At 42.4% G+C, this 13,690-nt stretch overlaps 1 protein-coding gene across 1 annotated transcript in view; it reads left to right on the top strand.

Moving 5' to 3' along the window:
- CSMD3 (CUB and Sushi multiple domains 3) overlaps positions 1–13,690 on the top strand; it is a 3,006,114-nt gene that overhangs the window by 2,013,011 nt on the left and 979,413 nt on the right. Inside the window, exon 24 of the mRNA XM_078686868.1 lies at positions 12,271–12,427. Coding sequence (XP_078542994.1) covers positions 12,271–12,427 — 157 coding nt within the window. The remainder of the gene's footprint in view (positions 1–12,270; positions 12,428–13,690) is intronic.

The raw sequence follows: 13,690 nt of genomic DNA on the forward strand, positions 1-13,690 counted from the left end.
CAACAAGCATATTTCGAATTGTCAGAAAGTATGCAAGATTACAATGGCATAATGAAAATGTCGCTCAGCTCTAATTATTACTTTAGCACTCATATTCCAGCAATGAGTATGAGTTCTCTGTCCTTGAGTCGTTAAGTTATCCAGTCATGGTAAATGTCAAAAGGATCAAAATATATGTTATCACAAATGCGGTTTTTCATAATCAGTTTTACTTGGGGAACAACGTTTACAACGTAACTTTTACAACACACTTCCATTACAACGAAACTTTTACAACACAACATCCATTACAACACATGTCATTACAACGCAACCATTACAACGCATGACACTACAACGCATAACGTTACAACGCATACCATTACAACGCATACCATTACAACGCATAGTACCCCTACACTATCCAACACTTACCCTACTGTTGCACCCCCTGGAGTTAGAATAGTAATTTTTAACCCTACACTATCCAACACCTACCCTACTGTTGCACCTACCCCCTGGAGTTAGAATAGTAATTTTCACCCCTACACTATCCAACACCTACCCTACTGTTGCACTCCCCTGGAGTTAGAATAGTAATTTATACCCCTATATTATCCAATACTTACCAATTATGCGTTGTAATGGTATGCGTTGTAAAGGTAGTATGCGTTGTAATGGAATGCGTTGTAATGGTAGTTTATGGAAATTCGTTGTAATGGCATGCGTTGTAATGGAATGCGTTGTAATGGATGTTGCGGTGTAAAAAATGTGTTGTAATGGCATGCGTTGTAAAAGTATGCGTTGTAACGACATACAACCGCTTTACTTTAGTACCAGTAACTTATCAATAGGGAGACATGTTACCCATGCTAATGCTGTCCCATTTGCCCTAATCACCTGCTCTTCCAACAGCTATAGCTGAATTAGGGCCACTGATAAATTTAAGCAATCACAGTTGGTCTGGGAAAGAAAAAAAGTAAGAACTAGCCACAGTGACTTCGTGGCTTGTAGTTACTAAAAGTTGTGCCTATTACAAGGATGTCTGCACCATGCATGGCTGGCAGTAGATGGGGCATGACCACAGACCTCCCTTGCAGTAATGGGGCAACAGTTAATTCTACACCCTCAGGCAGAGCTTCTGGGACACTTGACAGTACTGCAAATTCTTATATAAGTATAAATATCTGACAATTATACAAATGTTCAATGTTTTATATTCACTTGAAAAACTTAGTACATAGATCACTTAACTATTTTTTTTATTCAGTGACAAAGTGGGATGCACTTTGCATTATAAACAACAACAAGTTAATATTTCAATTCATGTCAGTGAAATAATCAAAAACTTTACAAGGATCTTGTTATTGATAAAAAATATATATATTTATTCAATGAAGTTCTCTTCTCAGCCTTTCGCTTTAAAGCAATTTACTCAATATTTTTTAAAGAGAGGTGAGAACTGTTAGACCTGTCAGCCTTAGGGATGTCTTCACCCCTACGTTTTGGCTTCTCCCTTCATTTTTCCTGCTTTCTTTTTTGATGGCCTTAGGACTCTGCAAACTTTACCACTGCTAACCAGTGCTAAAGTGCTTGTGTTCACTCCTCTAATCATGGTTACATTGGCTTATCTCCAATTTGCATATTTACGTGTAAGGCCCTAATAAAGTGGCACTACATGGGCTCAGGGCCTGAAAGTAAATGCTACTGGTGGGCTTCCAGCAATGATTGTGCCACCTATTCAAGTATCTTTTTACACATGTCTCAAGCATGCCAGGGTGTGTGAAGTTTTAAAGTGGCATTTTGACCTGGCAAATTAAACCATTTTCCAATCCCCAAGTCTTCCTTTTTAACACATATATCACCCCCAGGGTAGGTTTTGGACAGCCCAGAGGGTAGGGCAGTTTGTATTTAAAAAGTTGGACATGTACTTTTAAGTGCTAGTTGGCTGGCCTCCTGATCTGATGCCTCAGGGAAAAAAAAGGCTTCCAACCACCTTGCACCTTCACCTGGATTCTGTGGTCTGTGAGTCTACCCTCCCAAGTGGTGCCACCCCAGTCCTTATTCCTTGTGATGGGGCCTAAGTTGCTTTGCCAGCTTCTGTGGATTCAGCAGAACTGATGCCTCCCCTCTGCTGCATGCCACAAGCCCAAGCTGAACTGACGCATCTCTGCTGGTGCAGACATTGGACCTTTTGCAATAACCTGCATCACCACCGCAGCCCACATCAAGTTCGGAGCCACTGCTGCACGACACATCTCTCATAGACTACATATCTCAGCGCCGCAGCTCCTTATAACTGACGCATTGCTCTGACTGCCGATTTAGCAACACAAGCCCTTGCCAATGGGATTTTCCATGATGACACTACAGAACCTCCCAACGAAGCCTCGCCACATCTTGGAAGGGATGCATTGCTTCCACTGTGCGACGCTTCTTAGATGCGGATTCTTACAATGCTCCGCTAACCAGGATTGAAGGTACTTTGTTGAGCGGGCCTAACTGGGTCCCTGTAGATGGCCTGTACTCCATCGCGGTCAACCTTACTCAAATATTTGAAATTGAATATCTGGGTCTACTAATTTAATTTTTGTTGTTTGGCCTTGTTTATTTATTAAAAGTTACTACATCTCGTTCCGTGCTCGCGTTGTCCAACGGCCTTCGCGAGCACTACCTCGCTGGTGCTGTGCACGTCCGTTGGCCGATGCAGCCCCGCCCACTCAACAAATACTTTATACATTGCCCTTGAGTTCAGCCTGACTGCTCAGTACCAAGCTACCCCAGGGTTGAGGGGTTGCTTGTGAATTCACCCTGAGAAGAATTGTGATAGCTGCTTGAGAAAGGTTTCACCTTCCTCAACAAACAACCTAATTTGTTACAAGAACAATGAGAAAGTTTCAGAAAACTAGTAAAAACTCCACTTGACAACGTCGTATGGCTGCAGATTGCATAATTTTTTAACTCACAAAAGTTTTCCTTGTCATGCCTGAAAGTCATTGATGGTCACAGATTTACTGGCATATGTCTTTGTAGATCTGCACTTGCGGATTTTGAATGCACTTCCTATACACCCCCCAACCCACTAAGCCAGTTTTAACCTAGGGAACTGTTGTACTCTTCATCATGAGAGGAGAAAATCTCTAATAACTTGTGTGTGGGAATAGTTTCGAAAGGTTTTACAGGTCATCCCTCCTGACTGCTCAGTACCAAGCTACCCCAGGGTTGAGGGGTTGCTTGTGAATTCACCCTGAGAAGAATTGTGATAGCTGCTTGAGAAAGGTTTCACCTTCCTCAACAAACAACCTAATTTGTTACAAGAACAATGAGAAAGTTTCAGAAAACTAGTAAAAACTCCACTTGACAACGTCGTATGGCTGCAGATTGCATAATTTTTTAACTCACAAAAGTTTTCCTTGTCATGCCTGAAAGTCATTGATGGTCACAGATTTACTGGCATATGTCTTTGTAGATCTGCACTTGCGGATTTTGAATGCACTTCCTATACACCCCCCAACCCACTAAGCCAGTTTTAACCTAGGGAACTGTTGTACTCTTCATCATGAGAGGAGAAAATCTCTAATAACTTGTGTGTGGGAATAGTTTCGAAAGGTTTTACAGGTCATCCTTCCTGTGAAACCCTGCTGATTTGGAGCGGGATTGGCTAATGCACACAATATTATGCAGTTGCACCGTAATATCACACTTGAATGAGGTCCTTTGTGCATGTATTTTTGTTTGGGAACCATGCCCTTCATCTGCAGCAGTTTGGGAAAGCTTTTGTTCTTGTGATTGCTAATTTATGTAGCTCATGCTGATGTGAAACATGGTTTTCCAAGAAGCATTTAATTTGTTATTTCAATATCTTTTTTTCTAAAGGAAGTTCTGTGTTGTATAGTAAAGCACTCAATCGCTTCATGACCAAGCAAGAGAGTACTCCACGGAGTACTCTATGGACAGATGTGTGACCAGGGCTGGTGTCTGTTTAACAGCTAGTCTCTTAGAGTAGAGGGGATATCAGCTGAAGTCTGAACTTTGTATTGGAGGAGCTGACTGATGCCTAGTGCCTAGAAGCCTGCCTGCTTGCTGAGAGTGGTCTGCCAGGCCCTGTAGTAGTAGAGATTGTCAAGGCAGAGAAGCTGTGTGTTTTCCTGGTCAAAGGAACACGTGGTGAATGTGAACTACCTGAGAGCAAAGCCAGGGGTGACTTGTGCTGTAGAGGGTCTATCGGATTCTCTGATGTTGTCCATGAGAGCTATGTAATATATGGTCTTCAGCACATTGGCTTCGGTATTGGTAGGGCTGCAACTATGTTGATGTTTGCATCAGCATGGATAGACCTGTAACTTACTTGGTGTTTTTCTATTAGCATATTTGGGCTGCAACTGGCAGGGCATTCACATCGGCCAAATTAGGGTTGCAACTTCCTTGATTTTCACATTGGCCAGATCAGGGCCGCAGTTACTGAACCAGTGCCTCTATGGCGCCAGGACCACTGATTGACACTGGATAATTCCATATGGTCACTTATGAATGGATTAGGGTTCTCAGCAGACTCCCTCTGACTACACCCGCCAAAAACCCTTTCATAGGGCCATGAGGCAAGCAGTAGCTAATGATCCCCACCGAGCTTGAGGTCTTTTTCTGTGATGTTCTGGTCCCTGACCTTCTATGGGCTTTGAGTACATGGGCCAATTACTACCACTACAGCTCTTGACTTTCAGTGGTAGTGTGGGTCTAGCATTACAAGGCTTCTCGGGACAGGTATGTGCAAGTTGTACATGGGTACAATATATTAATGTCCAGCTAGATACTTGATTTTGTGAAAACAGTACTATTACCATATGAACACAAAGTTAAATACAGCACACCACAAATAATATAAAAACTTCATAAGGTCAACAGACTAGCGTTGTATTATGGTGAGTCCAAATTCAACATATGTGGGCTCTGGTTATTCCCCATTTACGTAAGCCAACATTTGGGCTATGCCTGCTAATGCCTACCAGTACTAAAAAGTTCCAAGATTGATTTTTCAAAAGTCAAAGATTCTCAGTGCAGTTTTTGCTACAGTTGGAGCACGTTCCACCAGTTTCTCTGCAGCCTGTGATAAGTCTTACACACTCTCACTGGTGTAGTAATAAGGAAGGCCCAGGCGCATGTCAACAGCCCAATGATGAATGGTATTCTTGATGCTACAGCCATGGCAGCAGGCATACTCAGAGCTCCTTTGGTCATGCGGTAAGTCATCTTGATTCGGGTGGCTTCTGGGTTCAGGCGGTTGAGTCGATGCTCTGCGTATTACCAACCTGCAATGCTTCCCTTTAAAATGCTGCTCATCTGCGACATACCTCTCACTTTACCAAAGTCCACACCTGGCATATGGGGGTAATAAATAGTTGTACACAGGATACAGACCCTCATCGGTCACAGGGTGATGGCCCTTACTTCTTACTTCACCCGCCCCAAGTAACATATGGGGGTCATTACCAGCAGTACAGCAGATGTCGGACTTGGCAGTCACAGTGCTGCGCAAGACGTTGGCACTCTGCAGTCACAGTGATGCACCAAGTGGTCGGGCCATCATTTTCATGTGCCCGCCCACCCTGGCATATGGCGGTCTTGAACGGTGTCACATAGGTGGATGGTCCAATTGGTGTGGCTGTCCCAGCAGGGCCAGTTTCAGGTATCCATTAGATAGAATCCCCACTGGACTTCGCTCCAGCCACTCTCCTCCTCCTCAAAGGGTCCTCTGGTACAGCGACAAGCAGATGCTGGTGATCCAGGGCAAGTGGTTTTGATTCTTCTGGGTGATGTTCCCTCACCCAGCTGGGATACTGGCAGTACTTGATCCTCCACCCTGGTCACAACTGGCTGAAGCCTTGCTGAGCTTCTCCACATGAACGTACATCCAAAGTTTGAATGTTCGATGTTTAAATATTTTGGAGATTAACGCTTCCCTTCATAGTATCTGCTTCCTGTTCAGGATGTGGGTGTTTCCAGTTTTGACCTGTCCACTCCTTTGTCCTGTCCTTCATGCAGGAATCAGTCTGTCACAGCAGGAGCAATTCCAACTTTGATAGCCTTACAACACAGGCCATGGCAGTGACTCGAGGATCACACCTGAATGCTAGCCTCTCGGATATATGCCCAACAAAAGGTTACATAGGCACAACCCCTGCTCATTATGACGGCTTTTCTTATCAGTCCCATGCTCTTCCTGAGGATGTGCCTAGCTCTCCCTGACCAGTGACCTATTCAGAATCAAAGAATCCTTTTGAAGTGGACACTAGAGCCTGCTATTCCATTCTTCCAGTCTGTCTCATACCATACTATATCAGGAATGTGTCAATCCCCAAATCTGTTAGGGATGGCTCTTCCACATCCACATGCCTTTCCCAGTATGGCACCCACAGGTCTCCTTGAACTTTACTACATGCAGAAGCATATACATCCCAGTACGCACAAGCACATAAATACAGCTACATAGCACTACATAGTAACACGATGACGGCCAAGGGCAGGTTAAGCACACAGGAGTGGAACTTTACGTGAGTGGGCCACTAGGCCCTTGCACTGGTTAAAAGGCCAGTTCACTCTACAGATCATTATTGCAAATACATGGTATGCTGCCATCACCACTCTCATGCTACTTAATTCTTGATAGGGGAAGGGGCCTTTCACAATTGCAGGGGTACTGCTTTGTGTGCTCCTCTTGATTTAAGAAGGCCACAATCAGTAAGACAGTCCTGGAATATGCTGCACACGAGTGACCCGTGTTCACCCATGTCCATATCGGTACCAGGAATTCAGATATCACTACAGCTGGGTACTAAGTACAGGTGTGTACGTCCATCGGCATGCAGGAGAATTTTGCACTCCAACAGCACCCAATAAACTTGGGGCTTCACATCTGTACCTACTACACCACCAGGAGTAAACATTCAAGCAAATAAGTGATTGCTCATTTGACTTGTGGGGAACCAAACATAGCACCTGAACATTATTTATGCCATAAATTGCTTGTGGACAGTTTCATCCAGGGTTACCTGGAGGGGCATATAGCATTGAAGTGGACAAATTGATATAGCACCACAAGACAGTCATGACCAGGATCACTACTCTATACTCTATATTGAATTGTGTTCTATTGAGGACTGCTGTGAGACTAGATAGCATTTTCCTTTCTGAAAAGTCAACTACATGACCAGATATTGGAGTAATTGAGTCTGTGCTTCGCAGATCTTAGCAGTGCGTTCGACCTTGTTGACCACTCTATTTTATGGTCAACCTTACTTAATCTAGGTGCCCCTAAAGAAATAATTTTCTTCTTAGAAATTTGGTATGAGAAACTCTCAAGCTAGGTGCGATATGGACAGTGGGGAGAGTGTACACCATATTTTGAGGTCAAAAGAGGCATCTGCCAAGGCTGTGTTTTGGCACCGTTACTTTTCTCTTTATTTATAAATGAAGTTGACATAGCCCTTAGGTCGATAAAGGTAGATGCACCACAAATAGCTGGAAAACCCATGCCCGTCTTACTTTATGCAGACGAAGCAGTGTTGCTCTCCAGAACCCCCCTTGGCCTACAGCGACTAATGGATAGTGTTAGCCTTTTTCTTAAGAACAGGAAATTGCTAATAAATAAGACTAAAACCTTTGTAATGATTTGAGGCCAGAAATCCAAGAAAAGTAAATCTTTTTATATAGATAATTCCGCAGTGGAATCGGTTAATACTTTCTGCTACCTGGGCGTAACTTATTCAGGAAATGGGAATTGGACAAATGAAATTATGAATGTACACTCCAAGATGGTTAAGAGTCATCATGAGATTTTTAGATTTGCATCTAATTTAGGTACCCGCCGTATCAAGAATATGGTTGACATATACAAGGCTAGATGTGTCGCCATAGCCCTCTACAGCTTGATTCCGGTCCAGGGAAGACATGGTTTGGCAGTTCGGGCTGGACTGTTCCCATGAGGCACAGGGTCAAGACTGATTTGCATATGGCCATGTCTGAACCTGGGGTGGCTTTGTGAGCAAAATAACGATGGATTAAACCCAGATCTGTGACTGGGGGTGAATATATTGCCTACTGTGCAACATTCCATCCATCATCTTGTGTGTTTTGCCATAGCCTTCTACGGCACAGGTGTTTGGGGCCATAATCATGCACAGGAACTCCAGCTTGAAGAAAACTATTTTCTAAAACGCCGTTTGTGCTTACCCTCATCAGCATCCACCGAAATTATACACTGTGAAGTAGGCATTAATTATTTATCAGATCTTATTGGTTTGCAACCATTACTTTTATGGAGATCCATTTGGGCTAAAGAGGAGACAAAATGTACTCAATCTATTATTAGTGACTGTCTATCCCTGGATAAAAGTCACAAGATCCCCTGGTTGAAGAATATTCGGGACTGGTATAATAACTTATTTAATCTTTCTATCCAGGATGACCCTGGTCGTATCACACTAGTACCTAAACAGGAGATTAAAAATACCTTTTTAGCCCATCAAAATGAAGTGCTCGGGAGAGTGATTGGGAAGCAACCCACTTTTGTATTTTATCAACATTTGAAAGTTAGAAGAGGCTTCCAAGATCCCCTGTCAGTAGTAACCAGGCCATCTCATTGCTTTGTTTTGATTCATTTGAGATTAGGCATAGTACACCATTTAGTTGCTTTTCCCACCACAAAAATGTGCCCGCAGACTCTATGTCCATGTGATGGGATATCTAAACAAAGCACCATCCATTTTTTACTATTTGGAAGTTCTAATCCTTTTTAAGACGATTTTATCTGAAAATTTAATGTGAGAACAACCCACACTGCTATGAATTTATTTGTTATGCTTTATGACCCAGGGTTATGTTTCCATGCTGCTTCTTATATTCTAAAAGCAATTGCTGCTAGGACATCTATTATACTTGTTAATAACTGGATTGTTTTATGCACTGGATACTGTTATTAACAAATTGCTGCTTGAAAATGTATTATGCACTATTATTGGACCATTATATGTATTGAATGTTTTTATATGTGTGTTTTAAAATCATGTCTTTTTGTTTGCATGGTTGTTGCACAAACCGAATAAAGCCTTTTGAATTGAATTGAATTGAGTGTTTGATTGTTGTGTACTGAGCTTGTAAATCCACACTCAGGGATGATTCTAGGGGGAGAGACTGTTGCAGCTGCACCTGATCAGACCTCAGAAGGGGGAGGCTGTGTTTAAAAACACTAATGGGTTTAAAAACACCCGCTGCAAAGCTCCTTGTGTGTTGACAGTTTTCAGGCAACAATAACAATTTCAAGTTACTCTGGTGAATAATGTTTCTGCTGGAGAGAGAGATGATGTTTAGTCTAGTGGTAGTTTTACTCATCATAAAAAAGTGCAGAAGGCTAATATGACTGGTGCAAAGAACATGTACTATGCAGATCAAAGACCTGTTTTTTATGTCGATAGCTCAATTGGTTACTGCTTTGTCACAGAGATCTTTTTGTTACTAGCAGTTCATAAATTACAATCCTAATAAACACATTGAACTAAGAAATGTCATCAAAGAGCTGTATGCAAACTGAAAGTAATACTTTGGAATCGTATCTTTTGCTCCAGTCTTTCATTATCCTAATGCTGCTAAAAAGGGTTAGTTTGGGTACAAACATATTCATATTAGTAAAACCAACCCCAACCACTGTGGTACATTTTATGCTTCTCCAGACCAAACACTCTTAAAATATAGTGCCTACGAGTATGGATGACATGTGATTCCTACACACTGTAATCCCAATTGTCTTAAGTAACATTTCCTGTAGACTGATATATACATGTATGATTCACTGTCCTTGTATAATGTGTGTGTGATGTACTGTGCTCTGAAACTCTATAAAGGAATAAGTAACACTATAAAAAAACAAATCTAATGAACGTGAGGAAGGGGCTTTTGATAGATGAGGGTCACTGTTTAAGGCTGGTAGTGAGGGAATCCATGGAAAAGTACATCATGGGGGGAGGTGCTAAAAAAGATTGTCACACCGCAAGTCACCAGCACTAAAGCTGGCCCATACCACCTACCGTAGAAGCCTTTAACACTGTGCCTTGCTATCCTGAAGGTCAACTGAGAAAAGGATTATGCTTGGTAAAGTTTGAAGCACCATAGTATGTCACGCCCCTGTGCACCAGCGGCAAACAACCTCAACCAAAATGGTTGGGGCCCAGTAGCCACTGTCTGCTTTGTGGCCATCTCGGGTCTTCAAGCAAGTGTATTCAGTCGTCATTATATATCTCCACAGATACCTTAATATCTGGAAGGTGCATGCTCCTTTTCATTCCGTTGTATCTAAATGCAGTTTGAGAATGAGGTATGTTAACCTATTGATGCAAAAAAAAAAAAAAAGTGGAGTAGACTTTCAATTTGCATAAGCAAAAGCCTCATTGTGAGTTAGATTGTAGAACCAGTAATTGAGGTAAATTATGTAGTCATTCACTGTGAGAAAAAGTAGAATTGTCTTGATGTGAGCTGCTATTTGTGAGTGCGGAGTTCCGTATTCGTTGATCTCTTGTTCACCCACATAGTGAAACACAGATATATGCAAAGATGCACATCAAACTAAAGACACCCAAAAATGTTTTAAATTGAGCTACATCCAAGCATGCATACTAATGTTTTGTTTGTGTATGGTGGAGCCTGTTCTTTGTGTCTCTATGTCTCTCTACAACACATTGACCCAAATGCAAACTTTCCGAAGCTGCCCTTGCCAAATGAATGCAAAAAGGAAACATTACTCTGTTTTTGCATGCAAGTTTGTATTTCAAAAGTGAATTCCGCTAGTTTTTATTCCAAGTGTGAATTAAATAAGTTGGCTTTCTCCATGATCGGTCTTGTGTGTGTTCCTTCTTAGTGCAGTGGGGGGTATTGATTGCACACAATATGAGAGATTGCGACATACACAATCAGCAATTCTCCCATGATGAGATATCTCCAGCCACAGTAAACTTTCAATTGTGTCACTCACAGTTACAATCTTTCTTCTTCTAGATTAGAAAAAGGTTTCAATATCTGTGTGTCAAGTTCTGTGTTGTATCTATCCTTTGAGGTCAGATGCATCGGGTAGGCCTTAGTGCATGGCCAGAATGGCCTTCAAGAGAGACACACATTGATGGTGACCAATGAAAATATTGCAGGGGTGGAGAATTACCTTCAACAACCCTCAAAACTCACTGTGGTCCCCCCGAGATGATTTGTAACCTCTTTTGTCAGTGGCCACAGTCTTCGAGGGGGGTAAGGAGCACAGAAAACCATCTTTCATGGAAAACATAGAGCTGAGCTCAGCAATTCAGGTCCAGCAATGGTGTGTAGCTCCTCTTCATTTCACTGGACAGTGGAGGCGGGACTCCCATCTTGACACAATGACCTTTCCCAGGATGCAGCACTTCCTTGTGGAAGATTCAAAGCAGCTGGTTCCCCTGAAACTGGAGGGTGATTTCACTGGATTTATAGCGCCTGCCTCATTTTTCCAGTCTACCCTACACTTTCAGTCTCACTCTGAAATGCACTACAAGTTACTAGACGTCCACGCACTAAGAAATGTACTAGTTCCTGGTTTGTGCCATTTTGTCCAACTCGATGTTTGCTCTGTCATTGAGAATTTCATAGTTTCCTTTCCTGTTTTGGATTCTTTGAAATGGCCCTTCATCCTTTTTCTCGTTTTACTTCATGTTTAACTTTCTACGGATCTTTTAGTCCAAAATCGCATATGTTTGCTTGTACTGTTACACATAAAACTTCACATGTGTTCAATGTTTGATTTACTGCTCTGACCAAAGGTGAGCCAAGGTACACTTAGACCAGACTGGGGGCATAGATGGTCTGTCGATTCCCTTTGAGCCGCTCATGGCTCCCCCTGGGAGAGCTGCATGCCCTCTGGTGTGCTGATCAGAGAGTGTTTGATGGGCACGCCTGCCTCCCTTGTAAAATGCAATGCTATCTTTGCAATATCGTATTGTGCAGACTGTCTACTCCAACTGTTTGTTAGTCATAGACAAAGATCAATAACTTTCGACGTGTTGCTGATATTGATTTTGTAATGTAATATTTATGTCCCTATCAAAGTAGCAATCTATACTAGAGGGCATAGGCTATTTGCTGAAAAACAGTGCATTTCATTTTAGTCCGTGTCCATTCTGCTGGGCTGCAAGTGCACTCCCGCCTGTCTCAGAGCAGTAAGAAACCTTCCTTCTTGTAGTTATCACAGTGCACGTGACGTGTTTATGAATGTCTGTTTTTCAGATCTATGATGGCAGAGACAACTCGGCTCACCTGCTGGGGGCGTTTACAGCTTCTTCACTAAGGGGTCTGACATTAAGCAGCACTTCAAACCACATTTGGCTGGAGTTCAACTCGGACTCGGATGTGACCGACGAGGGCTTTCAACTTGTTTATACAAGTAAGTTTTCATATAAACAGTACCCTGTAACTGGGTGTCATAAATGCTGTTCAATGGTGAGCATATATGGAGTTAAAGTCGATTTGTCGGTCTACTCCACTCAGGCCAAAGATGTGGTCTGGGGCGGGAGAGACCCGAGCTCCGAAGACCGTCCCTAATTACCACAGAGAAGTGCGGGGAAAGTAGCTCCTGAAATGTGTTCCTGTTAGGGCTGCTTCAGCAAAGGAAATGGCAGAGGTCTGTCCAGAGCAGCGTGACTGAATTCTTCCTGGTGCGTGGCAAAGTTATTTAGCCACTTATTATGCAAAAATAAATAAGGCTTTAACAAAGTATCGCCTGGTTTTGACTGCCGCTCTGCAATGATGCGATCTCCTTCGTTGTTAGGATTATGAAAGATTGCTGTCACCGGCATATTAGCAGAATGTGTTGCCATGGGTGATTGGCAGGAATGTTTTCCTCTGGCGGTCGTTGGTTGTTACCCTCAGTAATATGTCATCCGTTGAAAAATAAATTCATTTGTTATGCTAAAATATAATGGATGCTTGTAAGTGTGTGCCATTATTGTTCAGTTGTGCATTTTTTAGTTTTATAATTGTGTCAGAAGAGAATGCAGTGTTCTTTCAGTTTTGAAAATGTGTGAAAACCGGATTACTTCATGTAATGACTATGGCAAGGTGTGAATGTTTGTCAATGGTACAGTTTCCTCATGGCACCGGTGCCAATAGAAATCGTTGTGCAGAAGCTACTGGTGCTCCACACTACACAGGTGTAAGCGTGCGTATCTGCCTTCTTTTAGCACACGTGATTATGCACAGATGACTTCACCCTCATGCATTGACTTGGCTCGTGTGTTTCTTTCAGCTGGATATAGTGGATTGCTATATTCGCATGGTGTGGCTTGTGAAGGTAGATAGGTGCTGCTTCCACCCAAGACCAAAAGAGTAGGTGGAGGGCCTTCTGTTTTCATCTTACTAGGTGATGTTTCAAAATATTATCATTAGGGCAAAAAAAGAGGGGATTTCCATTCATCCTCTTTATCTTTTCGCAGATTATAAAGTGGCCTGTGATGACGTTAAAACTGGGTACTGTTTTACAGTTTCGAAATGTATACTCCTAGTTTTTTTTCTCCAGTTTAATATGCAGCGGTCTGCATTTCTATCTCTAGAAATGCTTGTGCGAGCTATATATAGTTGTGAAGCATTCTTGGTTTTTGATAGCTACCCCATCTACACTTTTAAGGTGTGCATGGATCCCACAGTGATG

The sequence above is a fragment of the Lissotriton helveticus genome, chromosome 4_1 (genome assembly GCF_964261635.1).
Source record: "Lissotriton helveticus chromosome 4_1, aLisHel1.1, whole genome shotgun sequence".
Classification (NCBI taxonomy): Eukaryota; Metazoa; Chordata; class Amphibia; order Caudata; family Salamandridae; genus Lissotriton; species Lissotriton helveticus.